We start from the raw sequence: 15,368 nt of genomic DNA on the forward strand, positions 1-15,368 counted from the left end.
AAGACGAAAACGACGACGCTTTGAGCTGTCCAACCCTAGACGAAAACGATGTCGTTTTAAAAAGAAACTCTTAGATTTAACACACGTGTCGGGACGCAGCCGCAACGATTCTAGCAGAAAACGTGATATTTTCTCGGCGTTTGCATTATGTGGCGACAAATAAATATTGCATTTTTTTGGTAAATTAACTGACTAAAGTAGGAGGCGTACATGACAATTACTAGAGTAAGTAAACGGTTAGATGAACGAACTTGTGTGTATGATACAACAAAATAAAAATCGAATCTTTTTGGAAGTCAAAACGAAATCTAGTAGAGAGAAAAAAAAAAGCTTCCAACTTTATTTATTTTTCTTGTGTCGTCAAATCAAAATCACTACTGTTTTTGAAATATCGCCATTAACAGTGATCACTGATCAGTCTACTGGGTATTTTCATCAACCCTTTTAATCTGCTGTGTTGTGTCTACTGAGAAGAAAAAGAAGAACGCACAAACCTGAAGAAGAAAAATGATAACTTTACGCAGCAGTGCTTCTTCGAGGTCAAGGATCGATCTTTCGGGTCGGATTGAAACGGCGTTGGTGAATATTTACAGAAAACACAATCTTCCTCCGATCAATGATGAGACGAGGCAGAGACTGTCTTCGATTCCAGAGAATTTGGCTTTTGGGTTGGTCTGCCACGTTTTTAGTTTGCAGTTTGGTGTGATATGCAACCTCGACAGCTTCATCGTTTCTACGGTTAACCAGGCCGTTGGTGTCACTGGCTCTCCTCCGCTGAGCTCCGGTGGGTCTCCGGCACAGTCTCGTATCCCCTCTGGAGGATACGTGTGCAGGGTTCTTCAAGGTCAGTATCACAAACACTCACTCTTTTTGCTTGTGAATGTGTGATTTTGTTTTGGATTCGGAGGATGACTCTTTTGAAATAGTATAAAAAATCGTTACTTTCTTATGATTTGTTTGTTGTTGGGCGATTGCAGAAGAGATGTCTGTTGATTCTGATGCTCCTTCTCCCAAGTCTTTGCAAAGAGAAGACATTAGAGGATCTCTGCAGATTCCTCAGCTGGTAGCTTTGGGAGAACTCGAATTCAAGAAGGCGTTTCTGTTGCTTTGCTATATCCCAGGGTAATGTTTGTGTTGCAAGTTTTTTCAAATTTGGTTCCATTACTATAAATCTCTTATCCAAGTATTTTAAGTGATTGGTTTTGGGGAAAGATACATTTTTTGGTAATACTTAGCCTTTGCTGTTATGTAGGCAACGTTTGGGTGAGGTTAAAACTGCTGGTGGTAAGGTTTTAACTGCCGATGAAATCAGACAATGGAAAGATTTGCCCATGGTTGCATATGAAGCAGCGGTTTGGGACAGCTTGGGCCGGTTTTATTGTCCTCAAACTGACCGAAGTGTGGTATGCTGTTTTGTTGTTCTATGGGGTTTCATATTCAGATTTCATGTTTGCATTTCTAGGGGCGAATTGATCAGAACTAGAGACTTGTTCGTTACTAGATAATTATTTTCTGCTATGAGAATTTGACTTTGGTATCAAAGTTTTACTAACTGCATCCTCTTACTTTCTTTGTTTCTCCAGTTACAATGGGATACCGGAAAGACCCATTACTATCAATGCCATGTAGCTCCCGATGGTAGCTACACATTTAAGGTTGATTCAGCTCTTCAAGTACTACCTTTCATGTTTCATTTTACCATCCCACATATATTCTTTGTGGCTGTTGAAGCAATATGTTACCATATGTCTATTAAAACTTAATGTCTCAGTAATAGGATAAAGTCTTTGACAGTAACTTAATATGCTAGTACTTGTCAATACGATATTCGCAGGGCCCTTTACTGGAAAACACTGGAACACACCTGCACAAGGTCTTGGGTGATGAAAATGTTCTAACGGTCAAATTTACAGATGTCCAGAAAAAATCGTCAACCTATTCTAGTGACCGTTACTTCACATACAAAGGGATTGCCAAGAATGGTATCATGGTTGGTTTGCGTCGTTATCAATTTTTTGGTGGGTTTTTTTCCTTTCTCGTCTTCATTCATGCCATCAGACACACAACACTTTTCAATAAGTACTCTTTGATTTTGGAGCTTATTCTACCATTCTGTTGAACAGTTTTCAAAGATGGAGGGAAGGAAGACAAAAGCAAAGATGTTTCTACAAAGAGAGCGAAATGCTACTTTATACGCACAGACTCTACAGCTTCAATTGATATGGAAAAACCCTATATCTTTTCTGGGAAGTCAATCTATGAAGCTCGTATGCATTTTATGCATGTGCATACATTGCCGTCTTTGGCCAACTATATGGCAAGGTACTCCTGTTTTTTCCCCTGTTTGAGGGAAAACAAGTGCTACAGTTTCATCTTTGAACTCCTTGAAAGATCTTCCCTTATATAATTCAAGTCACCTTTCTGTTTGTTAATGCTTCAGGTTTTCTTTGATTCTTTCGAAGACTAAGAAGCTTGAAGTTGATTTGACAGGAGTTAACTTCGAAATAATCAAGGATATACCCTGCCATGTACTTCCTTTACTGACATGTCCATGAGGACCTCAGTCTCTTTCTCCTTAGCTTTACTTAGTGATTTACTAAGCCTCACTATATGCCTCTAACATTTCTAACTGTTCCAATGGCAGGATCACGATGGTAAAGATGTTCTTGACAAGAATAACAAACCTTGTATACATTCAGATGGAACTGGCTACATCTCTGAGGACCTTGCCCGGATGTGTCCAGTAAATATATTTAAAGGGAAATGTCTCAGAAGTGAAAATATTAAGGTCCTTTCCTTACTTCCATGACTTTGATGGTTTCTTAGGTGCTCTTTGTTCACTCTATTTTTATTCCTAGGATTCCTTGTCATTTTTCTTTAATTTGCTGTGAATTAAGATTACGATTTCAAATTTTGAAGGACAGGAAGCATGTGGCCAAGAACCGGTATGTATGATATAATAATACCCCTGTTTTTGCTTGATCATATATATTTGTCTTTTAAAGACTACAAGTAACACTTATTTTTTCCAACAGCCTCTGCTGATCCAGTTTCGGATGTTTTATAATGGCTATGCTGTTAAGGGAACTTTCCTCTTAAACAAGAAAGTAAGCTTGCTCTTTCTAAATTTTCGGTTTAAATATTTGCAAGCTATTCCTTAATTTTCTCCCATTTTGGTAGATTCCTTCTCAGACTGTCCAGGTTCGACCTTCTATGATCAAGGTGTTGCCGGATTCCTTGCCAAATTTTAGTACCTTTAATGCCCTGGAGGTAGTCAATACAAGGTATTCGTTCCTTGAATAGTTGTTGTACTGATACTGATGTTCTCTCACCCAACCGTCTTATTGTGGAGTGTGATTATCCTAGTGACATCTGGTTGTTTCCATCATCCAGTAATCCACCAAAAAGAACAAAGCTATCAAGAAATTTGGTTGCGCTGCTTAGCTATGGAGGAATCCCTAATGAATTCTTTTTGGATATATTGCTCAACACGCTGGAAGAATCGAAAGCCATATTCTACAACAAACGTGCCGCACTTAATGGTGCTTTAAATTCCAAAGCTTTCTGGTTCTTTTGCATTTTTTTCTGTAATCATGTCCCTAAACCTACTGAGTTAAGTAGCCAAGATGTGACTCTTGATGGATCTTTTAAGAAGTCAATTTGTCTGTGCAGCTGCCCTTAATTATGGCGAAATGGACCACCAAAATGCTGCACAAATGATATTGGTTGGTATTCCCCTTGATGAACCGCACTTGAAGAATCATCTGTCTATTCTCTTAAAGACAGAGAAAAATGATCTCAAAGCAGGCAAGCTTCCTGTGACTGAATCTTACTATCTCATGGGCACAGTGGATCCTACCGGAGAGCTAAAGGAAGATGAAGTCTGTGTCATCCTGTATGCTACTCAATTCTTCTTTTATTATTGCATTTTCAATTTTACATGGAAACAAGTAACAGTTACTTACTTTCATGGAATCGTGAGTTAGTTGTTCTTGTTCATTTTGTCACTGCTTCTTGTCATGGTTTTGTAGGGAGTGTGGGCAAATTTCGGGAGAAGTGTTAGTTTATAGAAATCCTGGATTACATTTTGGAGACATACATGTTCTTAAGGCTACATATGTTAAGGCCTTGGAAGAGTATGTTGGAAATTCCAAGTATGCTGTGTTCTTCCCTCAGAAAGGTCCAAGATCCTTGGGAGACGAGATTGCAGGTGGTGACTTTGATGGTGATCTGTATTTCATATCAAGAAACCCTGAGGTAATACACGGCATTAGAAAGTAAATAATCATTGTTGTGACCTGATTTTCTTCGGCTTGCTTTCTGTTTTAGCTACTTGAACACTTCAAGCCAAGTGAACCGTGGGTGAGTTTGACTCCTCCCAGTAAAAGTAACTCTGGTAGAGAGCCAAGCCAGTTTTCACCAGAAGAGTTAGAAGAAGAGCTTTTCGAAATCTTCCTGAAGGCAGGATTTCATGCCAGGTACTCTCAACTCAGTTTTAAGATCTCAATACTGAAATAGTCAAAACTATCTTGGATTTGCAGAAATCAAATCTTTGGGATTCATGTGTCTTTTTTCTCGGGTTCACAGCAATGTTATAGGAATAGCTGCAGATAGCTGGTTAGCAATAATGGACCGCTTCCTCATACTAGGAGATGAGAGAGCTGATGAAAAAGCTGAAATGAAGCAGAAGATGCTAGAGCTAATTGATATATACTATGATGCTCTTGATGCACCGAAGAAAGGGGCTACGGTCTATCTCCCAGGTAACCTGAGGCCCGACATTTTTCCACATTACATGGAGCGGGAGAAAAAATTCAAGTCTACTTCTATTCTTGGATTAATCTATGACTTTGTTACAACAGAGCAACCCTCACCATCACCTGGTAAAGGACCCTTCTTGTTACTAGTACATAAATTAGACATACAATCAGATCACCAAATAAATCATAATATCATAATATGTGCTTAACTGTGGTATACAATTCAGAGATCAATAAACTCCAGTGTTTTGAAGATGAGCCTGTCTCTGAGTTTCATATGGAGAAATGTAGACGGTGGTATGGTGCTTACAAAGCTGAGATGGCCCACGCAATGCAAACGGATACCACTCATGCAGATTCAGTTATTGAGAGCTACAAGGAGGTAATATCTTCAATCCAATACCAAGTATGATACAATCACAAAACTTGGTGAAGTACATTCTAAAAAAAAAAAACTGTTTCTTCTCGTATATAACAGGAGTTCTACGGCGCTGCAAGGTTTGAAGACAGCAAGAAAAGTCTGGAAGAACTCTATCCGCAAGCCCTGGCACTCTACAACATAGTATACGATTATGCCATTTATAAAGGTGTTTCGAAATGCAGTTTTGTCTGGAAGGTAGCAGGACCTGTCCTGTGCAGCTTCTATCTTAAGAAGAAAATGCAAGAGAAATCTTTAGTGTGTGCACCATCTGTGCTTAAAGAGCTTTGGGGTTGAAGAATACAATCAGTTGGTGTGCCCTGTTCTGGTAATAAATAAGCCTATGTTGTTGCTTCAGGTCTAATAAGAAGCGTATGAGGCAAGTAACCTAACTTAAGTAGGTGCCAAGATGTGTATTGTGTAGTGCCTTAGGTTTAGTTCTAATGTAACTCTGTCGTCCTCCAGTGAGTAAATTTGCTTATGAAATGAATTAAAAAAATATGTTAAATAACGAAGCTTATATATTTAGTGTTATTTGTAACCTTGAATTCTTGTCGTATCAATATGATCGCGATTTTGCGATGATCACACCCGAAAACGCGATTTTTACTGGTGCGTTTGCAGCGATGGTGGCGACAAAGCTGTGGCAGCTTTTGTAATTTATGAGGCTTCCGCTTGGGCATTTTAGTATATTATTAAAAAGTTTAATAAACGGTTATATTATTTAAAATCTACAGGAAACACAATCTTAGTCCGATCAAAGTGGAGACAAGGCGGATGCTTTCTTCGATTTCTGAGGAATTGGCTTTGGAAACGCTCAGGAAAGTTTTCAATAAGCCGTATGTGAATACCCTCGATGGGTTAATCTTGTATATTATTAAAGATGCGGCCACTGTTGATGGCTCTCCACGGCTGAGTTCTCCGGTACACTCCCCTCCTAGAACTCCTGGGGAAGAAAAGTTGCAGGGGATTTCAACAAGGTCAGTTATCTAATGCGTTCAAAGATCAGTTATCTAACTGCGTCTCTTTCTTGTGCTTAGTTGTATTCGATATGTGCTTTGACCTATAGCCTCTCTTCCAAGTTCCAACTGCAGGATCAAAATGATAAAGATGTTCTTGACAAGAATGGGAAACCTTGTATACATTCAGATGGAACTGGCTACATCTCTGAGGACCTTGCTCGGATGTGTCCAATTAATACATACTAAGGGAAATCTTTCAGAAGTGACAATATTCAGGTCTTTCTTGTACTTCCATGATTATGTAATGATTGCTAACTTACCTTTTCTTCACTCGTGCTTCCTTGTCATGTTTGTTTAATATTTGTTTTTGATCAAGAGTAAGATTCCAAATTTTGAAGCACAGGGACCATGTGTCCAACAGTCCAAGAGCCGGTATGTAGTTTATATTCCATGTTTAAGCTTGATTCTCTATTTGATTATCACTTAAAACAAGTAGTAATAACAATTCTTTTTTCAAACAGCCTCTGCTGATCCAATTTCGGATGTTTTATAATGGCTATGCTGGCAAGCTATTCCTAATTTTTCTCCTTTATTTGGCAGCTTCCTCCTCGGACTGTCCAGGTTCGACCTTCTATGTAGATCGAACCTTGTCAAATTTTAGTACCTTTAACTCCCTGGAGGTAGTCGCTACAAGGTATCTATCTTGAGGATTCTTACTATCTTGAAGCTAAACTTCTCGTTCGATGTTTTTTCATTTCTTGTTGATCTCTGCTTGTTCGCATCTTCTAGTAATCCTAATGATTTCTTTTTGAATATATTGCGCAACTCGTTGGAAGAGTCCAAAACCATATTCTGCAATGAACGTGCTGCGGTTAAAGGTACTAAGAACCTTAAAGCTTTCTGATTCCTTTTCAATTTCTTACTACCCCTGAAACTACTGAGTTAAACTAGCTTAATATGCGTACTGGAGTTAAATAATGACCGGAAGTTTGAGGAGACACTCGATGGGTCTTTTTATTAAGTTATTTTGTCTGTGCAGCTGCCATTAATTATGGGGATTTGAGCGACCAGAACACTGCAGAAATGATCTTGGTTGGTATCCCCCTTGATGAACCATACTTGAAGGATTGTCTGTCTTATCTCTTAACTACAGACAGGAAGGCTCTCAAAGCAGGAAGGCTTCCTATTACCGAATCATACTATCTCATGGGTACAGTGGATCCCACAGGAAAGCTGAAGGGAAATGAAGTCTGTGTCATCATCCTATAAGCTACCAAATTAAATTATCCTCTTGCTCTTTCGCTTTCTGTTTTGCATGGAAACATCAAGAAACAGCGATTAGCTTCCTTGGAGTTGTGAGTTCTTCCCTACAAGTAGCTGGTCATTTCCTCACTGCTTTTTTTTTAGCGAGTCTGGCCAAATTTCCGGGGATGTGTTAGTTTACAGAAATCCTGGATTACATTTTGGGGACATAATTTGAAAGTAAATTCTTCATTGCTGAGACCTGATTTGTGCACCGTAAATTCTTCTATTTAGCTACTTGAACACTTCAAGCCAAGTGAACCGTGGGTGAGTTCTTCTAAACCGAGTAAAATCTACTCTGGTAGAAAGCCAAGTGAACTATCACAAGAAGAGTTGGAAGAAGAACTTTTCAAATTGTTCTTAAAAGCAAGATTTTGTAAGAGGTACATATAGTTAATCTCGGCTTACTTTCAAGCTCACTATATTTCATATACTTAACATTATTTTTTCTTGGTTTACAGAGACGTTATAGGGATGGCTGCAGATAGATAGCTGGCTAAGAATAATGGACCCTTTACTCACCTTAGGAGATGAGAGTGCTAAGAAAAAATATGAAAGGAAGAAGAAAATTCTTAAGTTGATTGATATATACTATGATGCTCTTGATGCACCAAAAAAGGGGGCTAAGGTTGATCTACCACCCGACCTAGAGATCGACATTTTTCCACATTACATGGAGCGTGAACATAAGAGAGATTTCAAGTCCACTTCTATTCTTGGATTAATCTTTGACACTGTAGTATCCCATAATGCAGAGGAACCCTCACCATCTAGTACGGATCTTCTATTTATTATCAGTAATCAGAGTACACAAGAACTCATCATCTCGAATATTTATTAACGTCTTTATTGTGTTGTATGTTACAATTTCAGAAATCAGTAAAATCTGGTGTTTTGAAGATGAACCGGTCCCTATTTCTTACGGGGATAAATTTAAATCCTGGTACGAGAAACACAGAGCTGAGATGAACCAAGCGATGATGGAAACTGATAAGGTTAAGAGGAAGCTATTAACTAATGAAGTTATCCAGAAATACAAGCAGGTAAGCTTCTTAATCCAATGCAAAGATCTGCCAATAGACTTCATAAATCACATTTTTTTGTTGATTAGTCCATCTAATGCTTCTTGTCACAACTCATCGGTTGAACCATTTCTTCTCCCTGTATCAGGATTTCTATGGCGCTGCAGGGTTTGAAGACAGCAACAAAAGTCTGGAAGAACTCTATCTCCAAGCCCTCGCACTCTACAACATCGTTTACGATTATGCCATTCAGACAGATGCTTCAAAATGTGGGTTTGTCTGGTTGATTGCAGGACCGGTCCTGTGCAGATTTTACCTTAAAAAAAACGCAGGAGAAACCATCAGTGGCTTCAAACTCTGTGCTTAAAAAGATTTTGAGTTGAAGATTTGTCCGGTCTGTTGTCTTTGATGTCTCATAAGATGCGCGTTAGGCAAGTATCTGACCTAAGTAGCCTAACTTATAGGCTAAGCTATGTGGTGTAGTACCTTTGTTTTAGTTCTGATCTTGGATTTCTCTTCTAGTGTACAAGTAATTCCGTCTGTATGTTTGCTTATGGAATAAATTGTCTTTAAAAAACATGTTTAAATAAGGCTAAGCTTATATTTAAATTTCAATTTAATTGTACGTGGCAACTTCAGAGTCCATGTGGTGTACAAAGCTGTCTTCTCCAGTGTGACACCTCTTTGTATCCTCAAGCTTCCATTTGGATTTTCCACAGCCTTCTTCCTTCCATTACTATATTTTCTTCCTTCCATTACTATATTTTTCAAGAAAAGTAGGAAAAGTTTATTCCCTTGTGATCCTAAAAATTTTCTACTTCTTTTCGCATTTGTTTTTGGCTTTGTGTTCATTGATCCTTTCAAGATGAAGAAAGTGACCAACTCGGATTTGAAATCATCCGTCAATGGTGACGTTGTTGATGTGTACGGAGAAGATTCAGCTACCATTGAGCACAACATAACTCCTTGGTCTCTCTATGTTTCTAGGTAAACAACATAACTTCTCCATGTTAACGAAAACTAAGTGTCTAAGTTGTCAGTCAAGTAAGTAACTTCCGTTTCTTGTTTCAGTGGGTACCCGCTGCTTAGATATCCTCGCTACAACAAAGCACTACTTGCGTGGTCTTCTCCCTCCAGTTGTTCTTGATCAAAGGCTTCAGGTAGAACTTGGTGATTTGGTTATTGTGTATGGTTCTATTAATGGAGTTCAATCAAAACTTTTTCCAATCATATATTTCGGAGTTTCGAATGATTTAGGGGAAAAGGCTGGTGAACAATATCCGACAATATCAGTTTCCATTACAAAAGTACATGCCTTGACAGAACTTCAGGTAAAAAATCGTGTCTGCTTAGTTAATCTGCGTAATTGTTAGTGTAAAAATATCAGAGAAAGATGAATCTCTTCTTGGACATAAAACAGGAAAGATGAATCTCTTCTTCACCATTATTTTCTGGCACCCTCTTCTTGGCTTTGTATGCGTTCCTTCTCCTTTGTTTGTCGCAATGCGCCTTGGATATTGTTTTACTCCTTTGAGATAATAACCTCTTTGGGCTGACGTCTAATGATTCATATGGCTTCTTCATCTTCGCTTCGACTAAAGTACCATATCGTCATGTATCTTCCTTTCACCCTTGGTCTCCATGTGTGATTCTCTATGTTAATATATATGGTGTGGCTATCGAATTAGCTTGTCTCTTTGGTCAGTGAGGTTTTGGGATATTCATTCTAACTTATATAGTTTTTGTCTAACTCTCTCTTGCTCTCTGGACTCCTTAGACTCATATGCCTTTAACTAAGACTCCTTAAGTTGAACAAATATAAACACTCACATGCAAACAAACAAATCAATATAAAGCAATCAAAGGCAAGAGCGAGGATATAAATACAGCATGGTCATATTATAACATAAGTATCATACATCATGGTTGTATCCATATACACACACCGCTTATTCAAACCTCGTCACAAACCAACCCAACCCAAAAAGATGATATAAGATAGAACCGCAAGTCACTAGGGGTCTAATCAAAGCCACCGCTGTACACGCAAAAATATGGTTAGTGCCGGTTACCTAACTAGGGTTTAGGATACCTACAAGGATCAAGGGAACCTAAAGCTATATTGGGAGCATATACAACCTGGGTAGCTAGTGGGTGGAGTTTGGGCCAGTATCGTGAGATGGGGGTGGAGTAGGAGTTGGTGCGCGAGTCGGAGTGTCAACCCTCAGTGTTGGGAAAGTGCTAGAGTAATTACTTTCACTCCGTAAATCAAACATATGTTGCATGTTGGTGCGTACGGGTGTAAAACTGGCAGTCAAGCGGGTAATGTCCTATACGCCCACAAAGAAAGCAGTATGGTACCTGGGTGACTGGTGCGCTGACTGTCTTGTCCACCGGGATAACATCAGCCAAAAGTTCAGTTCCAAGTCCAAGTGCAGGTGGAGTATCCCTCCATATCATGGTGATCGGCGTGTCAGGTGAAGGGATAATGAACTCTGGGACTTCCAAGGGAGGATCAGGGAGATCTCCAAAGTCCAAGTCCAATAGGTCATCCCCATTGATCAAGGGTGTGTATGCATAGGAGCTAGGCACTATAGATGGCGTAGCGGAGCTGTTAGAGGAGATGTCTATGACGCTCGATGGTGCTCTGAACGCTCGTACCGACTGAAAGGAACCCGAGGAGATGCTGAGATAATCTTCTACCATGACAACCTCCTCCTCTTCTGGTTCCGGCTCCAAACAAATACATTCCTCAGAATTTTCCTCGACTTCATGCTCAGGCTTCTCATGGAACTATATCAAGCTTTTAACACCAACGGTGGATTCTATAGATAGGACAGCCAAAGAGAAAGAGGTTGTCATGGTAGAATATTATATCGAAGAATGCTACTGAGGAATGTGTTTTTTTGGAGCCGAAACTAGAAGAGAAGGAGGTTGTCATGGTAGAAGATTATATAAGCATCTCCTTGGGTTCCTTTCAGTCGCTACGGGCGTTCGGAGCACCATCGAGCGTCGTAGACAGCTCCTCTGACAGCTCCGCTACGCCATCTATAGTGTCTAGCACTTATGCATACACGCCCTTGATCGATGGGGATGACCTATTGGACTTAGACTTTGGGGATCTCCCTGATCCTCCCCTGGTCGTTCCAAAATTCATTATCCCTTCACCTGATACCCCGATCACCATGACATGGAAGGATACTCCACCTGCACTTGGACTTGGAACTGACCTTTTGGTTGATGTTATCCCAGTGGACGAGACAGTCAGCGCACCAGGCGCCCATGTACCATACTGTTTTTTTTGTGGGCGTATAGGACATTACCTGCTTGACTGCCAGTTTTACACTCCGTACGCACCATCATGCAACATCTACTTGATTTGTGGAGTGAGAGGAAATTATTCCAGCACTTGCCCAACACTGAGGGTTGATACTCCGACTCGCGCACAGACTCCTACTCCACCCCCATTTCACGCTACTGGTCCAGATTTCGTCCACTAGCTACCCAGGTTGTATATGCTCCCAATGTAGCTTTAGGTTCCTTTGATTTTTGTAGGTATCCTAAACCCTAGTTAGGTAACCGGCACTAACCATATTTTTGCGTGTACAGCGGTGGTGTTGGTTAGGTCCCTAGTGACTTGCGGTTCTATCTTGTATCATCTTTTTGGGTTGGGTTGGTTTGTGACGAGGTTTGAATAAGCGGTGTGTGTATATGGATACAAGAATGATGTTTGAAACTTATGTTATGATATGACCATGTTGTGTTTATATTCTCGCTCTTGCCTTTGATTGCTTTATATTGATTTGTTTGTTTGCGTGTGAGTGTTTATATTTGTTCAACTTAAGGAGCCTTAGTTAAAGGCATAGGAGTCTAAGGAGTCCGGAGAGCAAGTGAGAGTTAGGCAAAAACCATAGAAGTTAGTACGAATATCCCAAAACCTCACTGACCAAAGAGACAAGTCGATAGCCACGCCATATATATTGACGTAGAGAATCACACATGGAAACCAAGGGTGAAAGAAAGATACATGACGATATGGTACCTTAGTCGAGGCGAAGATAAAGAAGCCATATGAATCACTAGACGTCAGCCAAAGAGGTTATTATCTTCATGAAGAAGAAAAAAAATGGCTAGATAAATGTATTATAAGAGAATACATAGTCACACATACCAAATATATTATTATATTGTCAACTATACGAAATATATGTATTACATTGCCATATGCATGAACTATATGACATTATGTGCTCAACACCATAGACATACAATCCGGTAAATCGGTCGACTGACTTCGGCGAAAATCAACGCTAACTCGGGAGTTGACCAAAAAGATATATTATGAATTTTTTTTATTAAAAATCGAAATTAATAAATATTATATTTAAACATTTATGGTTTTTCATGATTAACAACATATTCAATTCAATATCTAAATACTTTTATATATCTCTAATGTATTTATTCTTATAATTAGTTAATTTTTATTTTTAAAGCTAAATTAATAGTTAAAATAAAATCATTAGTAATTACTAGGTTTTGAACCTACGCTATTCGTGGGTATATTTAATATATTTCTATGAAATTATATATAATTGATGACAATTATAAAATATTAACTTCTGAAAATTTGAAGTTATTATTTAGACAATAATTTTAGTAAGAAACTCTTAAGTTAAGAAAATTTGATCTAAAGAATCATGAACCAATTTTGGTTTCTCATATTCAGTTGAACACCACCACTTATATCTTCGTGTTTTTTTATTTATTTACTATTTGTTTTCTTTCTCGTCATTTTCATTTTCAATTTTGCATGGTAGTTGTAATCGTTACTTTCACCGTTGCTTCTTCGTTATATTCTTATTCTTTTTTTTTGTTTTCAACCAGTTGTGGCCAAATGGTTAAAAAAAACTTTTATTCTTTTTTCTTCTTGTCTGATTTACCGCTTTTTTCAGTGGATAATCATTGAGAACATTTTTGTTTTAAATTACCATATAACTTCTGTCCGCTTCTTCATTATACTTTTATTCTTCTTCGTCCTCGTCTACTTTCTCATTTTCTATCACTGAATAATCATTCAAAACCTTTTTGTTTTGAAGTACTACACAACTTACTTTTTGTTGGAAATTGTAAAAAAATTTTATTATTATCTAAAATAAAGAACAGCAAATCAGTTGTATATATAATCTAAATTGTTGGATATTTAATTATCGTTTAAATATTAAAATGTTTAAATTCTCTAAAATAAAGAACTAAAATAAACTGAATTAAACTATTAAATTTGGATGCATGACAAATCAAGCTTCCTGTTCATTTTTAAAATTTTGTAAAACCTAAGAACTTTTAAAAGTTTTAATATATATAATATTTAAACTTTTTAAATTTTTAAATATTATAATATTTAGAAACTTTTAAATTTTTTTATTTACTCAAATAAAACATCAGATTAAATCGAATAAATTTTTAAAATTGGACGAAGCTTTCATGCTTATTCGTTGTTGGAAGCATATTAGTCTTATTTATAATGGTATTGAACTATTGTCTAAATTTTTTCTAGCCGATGTGGAATGTTATATATATGTCTTTTATTTTCATTGAATTAAAATTTTCCATTTTTAAAAAAAATTAATAATATAGAAAACTACTATATTTTCAAAAATGTTAATAAATGAAATGTGTAATTCATGTTGGTTGTTTTAAATACTATGTGGATACCTTAAGCAAAAATGTTAATTAGTGATATGTCTAATTCATATTGGTGGTTTAAAATCTCATTTGGACAGCCTTAGAAGCTTATAGCTTCTACTTTTAGTAGTATAGATTATATATATATATATATATATTGATAATCAGATTATTTAAATACTACAAAATCAACAAAATCAAATTCAACTACTTTCATTAGAAAAATAATATACAAAAGATTGAGTATATGACTCTTTACTCTGAAGTTTGCATGGTAAATGTCGTACAAAATTTTAGATATTTTTTACTATAAAATTTACATACTCTTAATAACATGTAAACAACAACAAAAATTCTCAATATTTACTTATAATATATAAAAGATAAAGATACAAAAAATTGATTTTAGGAAAACAATATATTTGATTTGAGGGTATGTTTGCAAAAGAGTATAGAATAAGAGTATATTTGCAAATACCTTTATGTTATATCTTGAAAATAATTATCAATGAATTTTATTTAACTATTAGTTTTGTTTTAAAAATAAAAATTAACTAATTATAAGAATAAATACATTAGAGATATATAAAAAGATTTAGATATTGAATTGATTTTAATCATGAAAAAGCATAAATGATTTTATATAATATATTTTTTTATTAAATACATTTTTTTAGTCAACATTGGTCTTTGCCGAAGTCCAGGCCCGGCTTTACCATAAGGCAGATAAAACTTATGCTTTAGGCCACACATTATTAAGTTAAAAATTGATACCACATTGTTGAATATGTTATTGGTCTAGTGACATTATTACCATTACATGCAGTTTTTAAGTCACCCACTTTCGTTCTATCTTCTATTTTGTTTGTTTTTTTCTTTCTTTTCGCCTCTTATTTTCCAAAATCTTCTCCCTTCACAAATTTAGTTTTTTTTTTTGCCTTTTTCTTCATTCTTTTATTAATCACATATACAATAAAATATTACTGAAACAAAAAAAAATTTATAAACTATGTTAAAGTTTTACAGGTTTTAATCAGTGTTCAAGAAAGCGCTAGGCGGTATCTGCGCGGTGATTCAGCACCTAGCGCCTAGAACGTTTAGTCGGGGCTTAGACGGTTTTTAGGCGGTTTAGGCGTTTACAACATACAACATTAAATATATAAAATTATACAAAAATATATGTTATAAAAATAAAAAAAATATAAATTATAAACAAAAG

At 36.8% G+C, this 15,368-nt stretch overlaps 2 protein-coding genes, 1 long non-coding RNA gene and 1 pseudogene across 4 annotated transcripts; all 4 read left to right on the plus strand.

Moving 5' to 3' along the window:
• On the plus strand, positions 292–5,760 carry LOC104747902 (probable RNA-dependent RNA polymerase 5). Of its 2 annotated transcripts, none has more exons than XM_010469611.2 (18): positions 292–844; positions 978–1,122; positions 1,253–1,403; positions 1,584–1,655; positions 1,835–2,018; positions 2,124–2,322; positions 2,441–2,528; positions 2,645–2,788; positions 2,898–2,945; positions 3,036–3,107; positions 3,181–3,284; positions 3,394–3,542; positions 3,673–3,895; positions 4,032–4,257; positions 4,330–4,478; positions 4,588–4,883; positions 4,988–5,142; positions 5,239–5,760. In XM_010469611.2, the coding sequence occupies exons 1-18, from the start codon at positions 508–510 to the stop codon at positions 5,473–5,475; spliced, it is 2,979 nt and encodes a 992-aa protein (XP_010467913.1). In that variant the 5' UTR covers positions 292–507; the 3' UTR covers positions 5,476–5,760. The 2 variants fall into 2 exon arrangements, with proteins under 2 accessions (XP_010467913.1, XP_010467914.1); XM_010469612.2 differs by having other exon boundaries at positions 2,925–2,945.
• On the plus strand, positions 5,805–8,889 carry LOC104748936 (annotated as a pseudogene).
• On the plus strand, positions 9,162–10,168 carry LOC104747903. The gene is made up of 4 exons (XR_761271.2): positions 9,162–9,451; positions 9,536–9,624; positions 9,722–9,795; positions 9,885–10,168. It is a non-coding gene; the product is annotated as an uncharacterized LOC104747903 (long non-coding RNA).
• LOC104748937 lies at positions 11,101–12,830 on the plus strand. The gene has a single exon (XM_019237257.1). It carries the CDS (start codon positions 11,404–11,406, stop codon positions 11,962–11,964), a length of 561 nt encoding a protein of 186 aa, XP_019092802.1. The 5' UTR covers positions 11,101–11,403; the 3' UTR covers positions 11,965–12,830.

The sequence above is a fragment of the Camelina sativa genome, chromosome 15 (assembly GCF_000633955.1).
Source record: "Camelina sativa cultivar DH55 chromosome 15, Cs, whole genome shotgun sequence".
Taxonomy (NCBI): Eukaryota; Viridiplantae; Streptophyta; class Magnoliopsida; order Brassicales; family Brassicaceae; genus Camelina; species Camelina sativa.